This window comes from Thunnus maccoyii, chromosome 6, assembly GCF_910596095.1.
Source record: "Thunnus maccoyii chromosome 6, fThuMac1.1, whole genome shotgun sequence".
NCBI lineage: Eukaryota > Metazoa > Chordata > Actinopteri > Scombriformes > Scombridae > Thunnus > Thunnus maccoyii.
Window position 1 is genome coordinate 28,606,780 of NC_056538.1, and position 13,427 is coordinate 28,620,206.

At 41.6% G+C, this 13,427-nt stretch overlaps 1 protein-coding gene across 1 annotated transcript in view; it reads left to right on the top strand.

The window, feature by feature from the left end:
* ryr1b (ryanodine receptor 1b (skeletal)) overlaps nt 1-13,427 on the top strand; it is a 78,483-nt gene that overhangs the window by 39,822 nt on the left and 25,234 nt on the right. Inside the window, exons 40-74 of the mRNA XM_042413806.1 lie at nt 290-401; nt 510-653; nt 1,061-1,334; nt 1,639-1,756; nt 1,903-2,035; nt 2,358-2,452; nt 2,568-2,703; nt 2,791-2,974; nt 3,396-3,507; nt 3,630-3,750; nt 3,854-4,023; nt 4,120-4,340; nt 4,450-4,540; nt 4,745-4,885; nt 4,994-5,157; nt 5,611-5,689; nt 5,800-5,889; nt 6,046-6,186; nt 6,576-6,653; nt 6,751-6,826; nt 6,914-7,037; nt 7,221-7,336; nt 7,473-7,540; nt 7,840-7,961; nt 8,255-8,304; nt 9,183-9,243; nt 9,357-9,483; nt 9,572-9,680; nt 9,786-9,867; nt 10,198-10,328; nt 10,468-10,788; nt 11,148-11,388; nt 12,091-12,178; nt 12,290-12,382; nt 12,826-12,840. Coding sequence (XP_042269740.1) covers nt 290-401; nt 510-653; nt 1,061-1,334; nt 1,639-1,756; nt 1,903-2,035; nt 2,358-2,452; nt 2,568-2,703; nt 2,791-2,974; nt 3,396-3,507; nt 3,630-3,750; nt 3,854-4,023; nt 4,120-4,340; nt 4,450-4,540; nt 4,745-4,885; nt 4,994-5,157; nt 5,611-5,689; nt 5,800-5,889; nt 6,046-6,186; nt 6,576-6,653; nt 6,751-6,826; nt 6,914-7,037; nt 7,221-7,336; nt 7,473-7,540; nt 7,840-7,961; nt 8,255-8,304; nt 9,183-9,243; nt 9,357-9,483; nt 9,572-9,680; nt 9,786-9,867; nt 10,198-10,328; nt 10,468-10,788; nt 11,148-11,388; nt 12,091-12,178; nt 12,290-12,382; nt 12,826-12,840 — 4,428 coding nt within the window. The remainder of the gene's footprint in view (nt 1-289; nt 402-509; nt 654-1,060; nt 1,335-1,638; nt 1,757-1,902; nt 2,036-2,357; nt 2,453-2,567; nt 2,704-2,790; nt 2,975-3,395; nt 3,508-3,629; nt 3,751-3,853; nt 4,024-4,119; nt 4,341-4,449; nt 4,541-4,744; nt 4,886-4,993; nt 5,158-5,610; nt 5,690-5,799; nt 5,890-6,045; nt 6,187-6,575; nt 6,654-6,750; nt 6,827-6,913; nt 7,038-7,220; nt 7,337-7,472; nt 7,541-7,839; nt 7,962-8,254; nt 8,305-9,182; nt 9,244-9,356; nt 9,484-9,571; nt 9,681-9,785; nt 9,868-10,197; nt 10,329-10,467; nt 10,789-11,147; nt 11,389-12,090; nt 12,179-12,289; nt 12,383-12,825; nt 12,841-13,427) is intronic.

The following is a 13,427-nucleotide window of genomic DNA, read 5'->3' on the forward strand; positions in this document are numbered from 1 at the left end:
GACACTGTACTAAACATTTGGATGTATTTTGGATTGAGTCATTCTCACAATGATTTTTGAGTGAGCATCCACTGGAGTAGAGGAAGGTTTTGTTATAAGTAGTATCAAGAAATGTGCATCAGGCGCCAGATGTTATGTCAAACATGTCATAGAGAACACAAGAACAAATATAAGCATTCTTTTTTTTGTGAAAGATCCAAAGAAACCCCAAGAGGTTTATAAAAACGCCTCATGGAAAACAACAAACAACAAACGCTGATGGGATTGTCTTACTGTGTTCTTCTTCAAGGTTCTTATGCTGACAAATTTCAAGCACTTTCCAGAGGATGAGGAATGTCCAGTGCCTGAGGATGTGCGGGACACTCTGGGAGAGTTTCACAATGACCTCTTGCTTCACTGCGGTACAGACTTCTTTAAAGATCCTGTGTATATTTTACTCTGCAGGTGTGCATGCCTTTTTATGTTAAGTATTTTACGCTCTTAATGCTGAATTCCCATTTTACACACAGGCATACATATTGAGGAGGAGGCAGAGGAGGAGGAGGTGGACACCTCACTGAGGGGCAGACTCCTCAGTCTGGTAGACAAAGTAAAGAACATACGCGCGAAGAAGGAAAAGGAGGAGCCAGAGGTTGAGGAGGACCCAAAACCCAGTAAGATTAACAGCCAAAATACCTTAGATATTTGAATGACTGGATTGACATTTTTCATAAATAACATTTGTTCCATAAAGTTAACTTTTATTTATTTTATATAGGGTCAAAAATAATGGCAGGTGCTTACATTTCATGTGAAAATGAGTTTAATTACTTTGGTTTTGACTGGAATTTTAGTGGTGTCAAAATGCTGTTGACAAGTAAAACCCATGGGGAAACCAATTTTTAGTTATTTGGAAAATGGAAAAGGGTTATGCTAAAATTAAAAGGTATTTAATGATTGTACAGAACATCAGTTCCAGACCAAAAGTATCAAAATACGCCACTCAGTGCACAGCAGTCTAACACAATCAGAGATATTACACAACAAACATACTGTACCTCTCTGTGTCCACTTCGCCAAGGCACTCTTCAGGAGCTGATCTCCCACACCATGATTCACTGGGCCCAGGAGTCGTTCATCCAGAACCCTGAGCTGGTGCGTCTGATGTTCAGCCTGCTCCACAGGCAGTACGACGGACTCGGAGAGCTGACCCGAGCGCTGCCCAAAGCTTACGCCATCAACGCAGTGTCTTATCAGGACACCATGGACCTACTGGAGTGTTTGGGACAGATCCGCTCATTGCTCATCGTCCAGATGGGCCCAGAGGAGGAGCGGCTCATGATCCAGAGCATCGGGTCAGTGTGGGAGTGATGATATCTGTAGTAGAGATAAAGTTGAGAGATGTGATACTGATTATGAAATATTTTCTTGCCAATAATGTATTTTTAATTGTACATCCACTGTTAATTATTAGTTTGCTAATTTAACCCCACTGATTTTTTGAGATTTGACTCTGTGGCTTCCTGCCCTAAAGTGTCAGTGTGTCAGCAGAACTTAACCTGTACAAATTACTAAAGCCATTTACCTATACACAGTAAAATGTTTCAAAAGTTAAAGTAAAATCTGATTTGGACTTTGGTATTTTTTAAATTTTTCCAGGAATATCATGAACAACAAGGTGTTCTACCAACACCCCAATTTGATGAGAGCTCTTGGTATGCATGAGACTGTCATGGAGGTGATGGTCAATGTACTGGGCGGAGGAGGAGACTCAAAGGTAACTGTGATGTTTGTCACTTTGTCTAGTTTATTTTATCTTTATCTGATTCATTCTAACCAGTGTAATTTAGATGCTCTTTGGACTTTATCGCCATAATCTACAGTAAATATAATGTAACAGCACATGTTTCTGTTTCTCTCCAGGAGATTCGATTCCCCCAAATGGTGACCAACTGCTGCCGTTTCCTGTGTTACTTCTGTCGTATCAGCAGACAGAACCAGCGCTCCATGTTTGACCATCTGACCTACCTGCTACAGAACAGCGGCATCGGCTTGGGTCAGTGTCGGTCACCTATCACACTGTTTGCTGTACTGTACATCTTTATTGTAAAAAATGGATTTATATTGAATATTTGAAGATGTGAGGATCTTATTCTAAACTGAGCAGGGAGAAGATCCTGTTCACTGTTGTGTGAAATGTTTCCTCTTACAGCAGAAAATAAAACTAATTTTGATGCCTGGGATGCAAGAAAAATCTAGATACAATTTGTTTAAAACCATCTATACGTTCTGATTTCTTTTTTTCATCAAAAATTGGCAAAAACCTAGAAAAATTAACAAATAGAGACTCACTGTGTGTGTCATTTTCTCATGTGCAGGCATGCGTGGATCCACCCCTCTGGATGTGGCTGCTGCCTCCTGCATTGACAACAACGAGCTGGCCTTGGCTCTGCAAGAGCAGGACTTGGACATGGTTTGAGAAATTAAATATGAAAGACAAGAAAGAAAAATACAAGAAATGGTACAGTGGACTTGTTAACTTATAGCTTAGCTCTCTTGGTGTCTCTCCCACATGCATGATGATGTAGGTGGTGACATACTTGGCGGGCTGCGGGCTGCAGATGTGTCCAATGCTCCTGTCTAAGGGCTACCCTGACATCGGCTGGAACCCCTGTGGAGGAGAGAGATACTTGGATTTCCTCCGCTTTGCAGTCTTTGTTAACGGTCAGCAACTTCATATCACTATCATTACATTTGTGGTTTTGAGTTGCGTGTAACTGTCGCTAACATTAGCACACCTGCTGCACACAGGAGAGAGCGTGGAGGAGAACGCCAACGTTGTGGTGCGTCTGCTCATCCGTCGTCCCGAGTGTTTCGGCCCGGCCCTGAGAGGAGAGGGTGGCAACGGTCTGCTGGCTGCTATGGAGGAGGCCATCAAGATCTCAGAGGATCCAGCGAGGGATGGACCCACTGTCAAAAAAGACAGACGCTTCATGTAAGTGAGGGCGCAATAGGTATGATAGTGCACTGTTTGACTCAACATAACAACTTCGACAAATTGATTAAGGGACTGTGTTGTGTATTGTTTTAAAACTGCGCTGCATTGTAGTGTTTGCACATCCCAATATGTATCAGGTTCGTTGGCATAAAACAGTTATAGAAAAAGATGTCTGGACAGCACAGTAATACCCCCAAAATCTTAGTTAAGCACAGCTACGACATTTCAAAACATCATCATCCACATTCCTGCAATATATATGCTGTGCTTAGAATTTTTTTACATGATCATAAGATGATGTTAGAAATGAGTATTCTTACTTTATCCCTCATATTTTGTTGTATCTTAAAGGTCCCCAAATAAAAATAATTGAATAGATACAATAGATATATTCGCTGCTCATTTTCTTGACTGGCAGGTTTGGTGGTGAGGAACAGCAGGAGGAGAACCGTGTGCATCTGGGAAATGCCATCATGTCTTTCTACTCAGCGCTCATCGATCTGCTGGGCCGCTGCGCCCCTGAGATGCATGTGAGTAGGAAGGCTTTTCACAACACTGATTTCTCTTAGACCTCCAGGCACAGTGGACCAGTTGGTATTTGATGAGCTGTGGTTAGTCACGTATAGTAATTCCTAAATGTTCCTATCTATAGCTGATCCAAGCAGGCAAGGGTGAAGCTCTAAGAATCAGGGCCATCCTGAGGTCCCTGGTGCCCATAGAGGACCTGGTGGGAGTCATCAGCTTACCTGTGCAGATTCCTGCCTACGGCAAAGGTTAGATACAAAATTTGAATCTGAGTGTACTGTGTAAATGTATAACATTTTGGCATATTTTGGCATCCTCCTTCATGTATGACGACTTCTCTCCAAACCACAGATGGTCAGATTATTGAGCCCAAGATGTCTGCCAGTTTTGTGCCAGATCACAAGGCCTCCATGGTGCTGTTCCTTGATAGAGTGTATGGTATTGATAACCAAGACTTCCTGCTGCATGTTCTGGAGGTCGGCTTCCTGCCAGACATGAGGGCTTCAGCTTCTCTGGACACTGTGAGTAGGACAAGACTCATTTCCCTTCTGTCAACTCTAGAAATCTGTATGTTTATGTGCAATCATTGGTTTTTCTGTCTTCCTCTCTGCTTATAGGTGGCATTCAGTACGACTGAAATGGCTTTGGCACTAAACCGCTACTTGTGTTCAGCTGTTCTGCCGCTGCTCACCAAGTGCGCCCCCTTGTTTGCTGGTACGGACCATCGGGCCATCATGATCGACTCCATGCTCCACACCATCTACCGTCTGTCCCGCGGCCGAGCCCTTACCAAGGCTCAGCGGGACGTCATTGAGGAGTGCCTCATGTCGCTCTGCAAGTCAGTACTAATCCGAATCTCTCAATTTAGAAAAAATGTGAAAGAAACAATATCCTTGCCTATTTAAAAGAGTTACATTCCTCATGAAACATTTTGATGATATTCACAGGTACCTTCGACCCTCCATGCTACAGCATCTGCTCAGAAGGCTGGTATTCGATGTGCCCATCCTCAATGAATATGCAAAGATGCCTCTCAAGGTTTGGCTGCTGTTTAATTTCATTGTATTTGTTTGGTCTTATTTTATTTTATAGCTAAAGTCATTATAAACACAAATTGAGTAGACTGTGTCATGGGTGGAGAGTATGCATTACCAACACATAGATTACATTACAGTGGTTTGTACATTTTCTAACAGTTGTAATGGCCTCTAATGACCTCCCTCCATGATTTGATTGTTTCAGCTGTTGACCAATCACTACGAGCGCTGCTGGAAGTATTACTGCTTGCCTAACGGATGGGCTAACTTCGGGGTGACCTCAGAGGAGGAGCTGCATCTTTCTCGTAAACTCTTTTGGGGAATCTTTGAATCTTTGGCACACAAGGTGAGAGATGAACCTCTTTGTGTCTTCCTACAGTGTTTCTACTGTACAGTTACACCGGGTTTAAGCTTATGTCATTATTAACTCTGGGTTTCCTGGGTTTTACTCTAGAAATTTGATGCAGAGCTCTTCAAGATCACCATGCCCTGCCTCTGTGCTATAGCAGGAGCCATCCCTCCTGACTATGTGGATGCCAGCTACTCCTCTCACACTGAGAAGAAGGCCTCTGTGGATGCTGAAGGCAACTTTGATCCCAAACCAGTGGAGACCACCAAGTGAGCACTGGGATGCAAAAATAGATTTAACAAAAATAGTTCACAGTGGCTTACAGAAATACTGTAAATACGCAACAATACAGTTAAAACACTTCATCATAATGTTCTTTAATGCACAACGTTACTTTAAACATACAACAGCAAAACATTAATACAAACATTTAATTTGAACTCTTGATTTGGTGTTATATGTGTGTTAATGTATAATGACCAATGTGTCCATAATGAGTACTTGTAATTAGATATTTGAACTTGGTTTTTAAAAGCTGTCATGAATGTACTTCAGTATCTAATTTCCAATTTCATAAAAGTAGGAGCTGTACAGAGGACAGAGAACCACACTAAATTTTCAATACATAAATTCAAGGTTATTACCAGCTAATAAAGGCATTTCAAAGTTAAGTTTAGTTCATAACCTGCGCAGTATTAAATGTGAGTTATTTCTTTTCACAGCACAATAATCCCTGAGAGGCTTGATGGCTTCATCAACAAGTATGCAGAGCACACTCATGACAAATGGGCCTTTGAAAAGGTCAGTTGTAAAAAGTTAAAATCACCAGTTATAAATCAAGTCTCTGTTTGTTCATTTGAAACACTTTTTAAAGTTTTAATGACTGTCTCAATGGTTAAATCAATTTTCAGATTCAGAACAACTGGACCTACGGAGAGGCGTTAGACGACAACGCTAAGACGCACCCAATGCTCCGGCCGTACAAAACGTTTTCTGAAAAGGTTCGTCACTTTCTGTCTTCCTGATAATATGCACACAGGCTAAACTAGTAATCCTGAACCATTTTCATTTCTAATTTTGAGATCTTCACAGATTCTAAATATGTCATTTACAGGTTCCTTGTTAATTTTCTTAGCCCTCTTATCTCTCTTTCTCAGGACAAGGAGATCTACCGCTGGCCCATTAAAGAATCCATCAAAGCCATGCTGGCATGGGAGTGGACCGTGGAGAAAGCCAGGGATGGGGAGATAGAAGTCGAGAAGAAGGCTGCCACAAGAAAAATCTCCCAAACTGCTCAGGTACAAGTCAGACGACTGAAAAAAACAATCAGTATTCTGGAGGATTTTTTTATGCTTGCTGTGTGGCATCTCACACAAAAGCAATGATGATGATCCGGAGATCTAGAGTGACTCTTTTATTTTTCATTTATGTGTTCCTTTATCTTGACTTCTATATTCTGGGAATAAAAAAGAGGATGAGACCTACCTGTTCAAAGGGCTGTACATACTTGTTGACCTATTAATATCAGCATTCCTATACATTTTCCACTTGGGCTTAAATTAATGGGTGAACTTATGTTGAACTTAAAGCAATCTCCTTTTTTGGGAACCTCTTTGAATCCTCCGGAGGTCCCGAAACCTCCCATGGAGAGACACTGCTCTATATAATGTTTTTTTTCTGTCTTCAGGCCACTTATGATCCCAGTCAAGGCTACAACCCTCAGCCAATAGACATCACAGCAATGGCCCTGTCTAGAGAGCTGCAGGTATGTGTTTTTTTTTCATAACACTAATAGGTCTCATATTTTGGTTGGACATTTGCCAGGAGCTTTACAGATTAATTCACTCACTATCTCCATGCAGTCTATGGCTGAGCAGCTGGCTGAAAACTATCACAACACCTGGGGCAGGAAGAAGAAGATGGAGCTACAGGCCAAAGGTAAAACGGATTTCTATTACACACCATTACACATAGCTGGTTCGTAGCCTTTTGATTCCAAAAATCTTCTTCTTGTGCTCCTTTTAGGCGGTGGTACCCATCCTTTGCTCGTGCCTTATGACACCCTGACGGCTAAGGAGAAGGCCAGGGACAGAGAAAAGGCCCAGGACCTGCTCAAGTTCCTCCAGCTGAATGGATATGCTGTGACAAGGTAGGCAGGACATTCTCACCATTTCAGTATAGGATTAGTTAGTGTTTCCACCGCCAGCTCTGTCCATACTCTGTCAAACAACAGTTTTTCATCACTTGCACTGGTATACATAGGAACTTTTGGGTGTTTGTGCTCAATTTCTCTATTTCTTTCCTTTTTACTCACTCTTTTCTCCATGTGCAGGGGTCTAAAGGACATGGAGCAGGACATTTCCTCCATTGAGAAGCGTTTTGCCTACGGCTTCCTCCAGAAGCTTCTCAAATGGATGGACATCGCCCAGGAGTTCATCGCTCATCTTGGTACTGTAGTTTGAGAGACAAAGACAAAGGCTTCCCATGGACGTAGAACTTTTATAGTGTGGTCTTTTCTAGTGTCAACGTTTCCCTTTTGATTAAAGGCCAACATTTTTTTTTTTTAATTTTGTTTTTTTAACAGAGGCTGTGGTTAGCAGCGGTAGAGTGGAGAAATCACCGCATGAACAAGAGATCAAATTCTTTGCCAAGGTGAGCTATTCCATGCTTCGGTGAGTTCTCTTATTGTTTGTCTGCTAATACAAGGAGGTCAAGGGTCATGAGTAGTAACAGAACCTCACATGTAGAGGAGGTAGGGGATGGGATTTTGCTGAAACTTACTGCAACATAGACGATTCTTGCCAAAATTGATGGTTTGGAGACAGATCAACTATGCAAAATTTCTTCCCTCTGTGCCAGTCTGCTGCCATTAATGAGCACATGAAGATGGGACCTGTGTAATGGCATTTCTGCAATTAATATTTATTCAATCTTTTGTTGTTTTTTTACAGATTCTCTTGCCGCTGATCAATCAGTACTTCAAGAATCACTGCCTCTACTTCCTCTCCACTCCTGCTAAAGTCTTGGGTAGTGGAGGGCATTCCTCGAATAAGGAGAAGGAAATGATTGCCAGGTAGGTTCAGTAAAATCTTACAAAAGGTTCTATTTAAAAAAGACTAGTTTATTCTCTGAATTACTTGAACTCTTTACCATTTGCTTTTCCTTTGGTACAGTGCTTTTCTATGATAGTGTATGTCATCTCCCTCTTTCGTGTCTCTCTATTTCTCTCCTGTTGTGCAATATCCTTTATTTCCTTGACCTCCCTTTTTGCTTTCTGTGTCACTTCAAACATCTTTTCTGCCCTATTTCCCCTCATCGTCCTCCCTCCTTCTCCCTTCCTTTTCCTATTTTCTCCTCCTACCTCAGTATCTTCTGTAAGTTGGCTGCTTTGGTGAGGCACAGAGTATCTCTTTTTGGTAAGGAATCTGCATGGTGGCATTATGCCCTGTCACCATATCTGTCCCTCTGTATCTGTCTTCCTGTCTTATTTCTTTTTATTTCTCCAGATCTTTTTCCACTTCTTCCTCCGTCATACTTTCTTTCTTTTACATACTAATCAACCTCCCACGCTCACTCGTCTGGATCTCCTCCTCTAATGCTTCTCTCTCTTTAGCTCATCTTCTGCTTGGCTTTGATGTTTTTCTGCAGCCTGGTGTTTTTTCAGAGTTGTCTTTTCTGCTTTTAAGGCCTCAGAATCAGACTGGCACTCACGAACTGAGAGTGATTTGAGCATGATTGTCTGTTGTGGTAGCAGGTTTCAACAACCCGAGTATAATGCAGCTCCGTGATGTGTTCTCATCCTGGCTTATATGAGGCAGTATATGCTTTATCCTCATTGTCCTCCCCCTTCACCACCATGTGTCTTTAACAGTCAGTCACTCTTATGTTACCAGTGGTCATTAGACACTAGCAAATGCTTCCCACTGATCCTGTGCCCCTCAGCTTGGCTCACCAGTAGCATGTGGCCATGATAGTTAAACACTTTAACTGATCTGCCACTTGAAATGTACCCAAGTCAAACTACAAAATGGAGGTACAGCAGTTAAGAAGTCAGTTTATTCACAGAGAATATAGCACATGGTATCAATTATGTTACATTTTAAAGGACTGTTCCATAATTAACTGTTTGCATTTTCTTAGTTATGAATATATTGTATCTGTGATGGGGAAAAAATGAAGGGTTTTAATGTAATTCTGGTTTTGGTGAATGTTTTCTAACACGCTCTACTAAAAAGCTCTTGTAGACAGTGGATTTATACACTCTGACAACGCATCTTTGATGTGCCGTTTGTAGGAACGGATGCAGGTGCAGTGGTAAACTGTCTGCACATCTTGTCAAGATCGCTGGATGCCAGGTAACTCACAATCTATCACATTGCACCCTCAGCACACAGAAAGAAAATAGAAACAAACTGACTGAGATTATATATGTTTTTTTATGACTGTTTCTTGTGTCCTTCTTTTCAAGGACTGTCATGAAATCAGGGCCTGAGATCGTGAAGGCTGGCCTGCGTCAGTTCTTTGAGAGTGCTGCCGATGACATTGAGAAGATGGTTGAGAATCTGAAACTGGGCAAAGTGTCCAGTCGAAACCAGGTCAGACAAAGCACCACGCTGGGCTGTTTTTACACTCTTGTTTGTTCTTCTAGTAAGCTTATATTTGTATGTCGTGTGTGTCCTATAGGTAAAAGGTGTGGCCCAAAACATCAACTACACCACCACAGCCCTGCTGCCAGTCCTTACTTCACTGTTTGACCACATCGCTCAGCACCAGTTTGGAGATGATGTCATGTGTGAGTGAATTAACGGTTAACAGTTTGCCCTTTATGGCTCTTGACTTGGTGAAACAAAGGACTGACACAAAACTAACACTTTGCCTCTCTTCCCTGCATCCTCAGTGGACGACTTGCAAATATCCTGCTATCGTACAATGTGCAGTATCTACTCTTTGGGCACTGTGAAGACTCCACATGTAGAGAAGTGAGTAGAGACATCTGTCGATCTAAGGAATTAATTTGAAAGAGAATAGTGTAGTTTTTGCTGTTGATTGTTGGTATATTTTTTTATTCAGTCAAGTTGGTATGCAAAAAAAAACATGATTTAATGATGAGGTCTGCTGTAAAAGCACTCAAGAAAAGATTTAAGATGAAAGATTTACATGGGATTTAATTGTAAATTTCATTGATTTAGCCCAAAATCGCTAAATACCCCTGATTCAGAGGAAAAACTTAACAAAAAACCATCAACAGGAAAAATGATCAACGTATACAATCTAATATTATGACTCTGTGGTATTTTTCACCTGTCCAGACAGCGACCAGCTCTCGGCGAGTGTTTGGCCCACTTAGCAGCTGCGATGCCGGTGGCTTTCCTTGAGCCAGCGCTGAATGAGTTCAACACATTCTCTGTTTACACAACCAAGACTCCCAGAGAGAGATCCAGTGGGTTTTAGCATTTTCTTCCCCATCCCAGCACATCACCCTCACATTTTATTTTACATTCATCAAATTATAAGAAAGAGCTGATAACTAATTGTTTCTTTATCTTTTATTTGGACCTCTCTGCTCTTTCCTCCCTCAGTTCTGGGTCTTCCCAACCAAGTGGAGGAGCTGTGCCCTGACATCCCAGAGCTGGATATCCTGATGAAGGAGATCCATGATCTGGCTGAGTCCGGGGCCCGCTACACAGAAATGCCCCATGTGATTGAGATTACCCTGCCCATGCTGTGTAACTACCTCCCTCGCTGGTGGGAGCGGGGCCTGGAGAATTTCCCAGACCTGGAGGGCCAGCTCTGCACCGCTGTCACCTCCGAGCAACTCAACCAGCTCTTGGGTAGCATCATGAAGATTGTGGTGAACAACCTGGGTATAGATGAAGCCTCCTGGATGAAGAGATTGGCAGGTCAGTGAGCTTAATAAGTCTCAATAAGTCAAAAGGCTTCCAGGTGATGTAAGACATCTTCTGATTGTGATCTGATCAGTGGGAGGGCTCTTCAGTTTTCATAGTTTAACTGGTACTTTTTTTTTTTTTTTGCAAGAATAGTGTCTCCATGATCCTGTATTACATTATTTGTGAATCATAAATGTTGCTTAGATAGATCTTGTGTTTGCAAACTACTAAAATATGCTTTTATAGTGATATTTACTTTTAATGCAAGCAGCAGTACATGTATTATAGAGTCTTGACAACTTCATTTCCACATTTTGTACATTCTTACTACTGCTGATGATCCGTGATTCCTTTTGTACCCGCTTGTCCAGTGTTTGCCCAGCCCATTGTCAGCAGGGCTAAACCGGAGATGCTTAAATCCCACTTCATCCCCACCATGGAAAAGCTAAAGAAGCGCTCAGGGAAGGTGGTGGCCGAGGAGGATCATCTGCGCATGGAGGGCAAGACGGAGGTGGACAGTGAAAACGGGACTATCCGAGATGAGTTCGCCGTGCTGTGTCGGGACCTGTATGCTCTCTACCCCTTGCTCATCCGCTACGTGGACAATAACAGGTAGCTGAATGTACTGATGACTTTATTAATAATATGGAGGACACGTTATTTCTGTTGCATTAATACTGTATATTGTTAGTATTACTATTTACATTCTTCTTTAAGAACATTATGATGCACAGACTATAGCTGTATTTGATGTGGATTCTAAAGCAAAACATTTACTAGTCAGAAAGAAGCCTGGTTTATTTTTATAGGTGGAAAAGCTTTATATTTCTTTAAATTAACTTTATAGCCAGAAAAATAGAAATCTAGAAAAATCTACCAAAGCAGAGAGTGGCCATTCTGGATGCAATCAAATTATTTCTTACAAATGTTTAATAGCAAGAGCAAATAAAATATGTGATAATGGAACCTGCCCAATGCAACACTGGCATATGCATTTATGAAAGTGGAAGATGGAAGTTTATTAAAGTGTTTGTACTGCAGCTGGTGGTGCAAATGTATTAATTAGCTGAAAGGTTAATCCAACTGCCATCCGCTAAAAGCCTTTTCAGCATCTAAGGACGCCATTATGCCACTTGACTATGTTGTCTGCAAAACCGAATGATGCAGAGAAAGTGTCTGACATTTGCAAAAAATAACCCAGTTTGGTTAGTTGTAATGAAATAAGGTCCTTTATCAGCTCTCGGCTGGGACTCACAGACTTTTATTTAAGCAGTGGAGTTAATCCATTTTTGTCATTGCTGTGTTTGTCTTCAGGGCAAGATGGTTGACCTGTCCAGACCCAGATGCTGAGGAACTCTTCAGGATGGTGGGAGAAGTGTTTATTTTCTGGTCCAAATCCCACGTGAGTCACCTGTCTTCCTCATCTCTTCTGCTTTCTGTTTTGTGGTCTTTTCTGATTTTTTTCTATTTTGTCCTGCAACACTTGTTTTTGTGTTTGTGTTATTTCTGGCAGAACTTTAAGAGGGAGGAGCAGAACTTTGTGGTGATGAATGAAATCAACAACATGTCCTTCCTCACTGCTGACAGTAAGAGCAAGATGAGCAAGGTGAGAGCGGACGAGCAGACAAGTCGCTGAACAAAACATAGCCTTTTATTTTTATTAAGACGTTCAATCACTTCATATCTTGAGCTGTAACACATCAAGGAACTAAACTCTAATAATTCATAATGCACTAACAACTCCCATTTTAAGCAAGGAACAATTTAGATCTATTATCAGCTGTTATTTCCTTTCTTTCCTTTAAGATATTGTGGATATGAAGGTCAGGTAAATGATTATTTTATACATAATAATCAGTTTATAATAAATGATTATTCTATAGATAATAACCAGATTCTAGTAATGTAAGAATATTACAGGCTATTACATGACTTCTTATCCATTTCCAGGACGTTGTAAGAGGCAGTTTGTAGTGCAGAAGTAGGAAGTGTCGCTAACTGTGTTTTCTCCTTATATCCTGTGTCGGGGGTTGGACGCTGGGCCACTAGGCCGGAGATGGAGAGGTTAGACTGTGTTTGTGCACGAGCGCTGTGCTGATCGCATGGCAACCTGAGTTTGGGAAGGCATTTCATCAAGCTCTGCCATGGACTACCACACTTCTGACACACAGACCCTGATGTTCACACACATGCATACACACAAAAAAAAAGGGTTATAAACACATAGATACCATTAGAGAATAACTCACCAGTCATTTAGTGATAGCAATGTTATGATAATGGATGAAATGATACACTGGATAATGTAGATTAAGTTGAAATGTTTTCTGTGAGTGGGACATATGTATGATTGAGTAATATTGCGTGTGAGTATGAGTGTGTTAGTGGTGTGTGTGTGTGTGTGTGTGTGTATGTGTGTTTGTTTATGTGTGGGTAGGGGTCCGGAGTGGCTTGATGAAAGCTCTTTGCCGTAGATTTTAGTAGCCTGAGAGGTTTTATGGTGCTCGGTTTAGCAGTCGTGTATCTAATTTGAAGTGTGCACTTCTGCGGCCGAGCGCCATCACCCCTGTTTTTGTTTGATTGATAAACAGTTTGCCTTCAGATTTTTTCCCCCTGTGGCGTACAGTTGTGGGGCCTGTGTTACTGTGCCA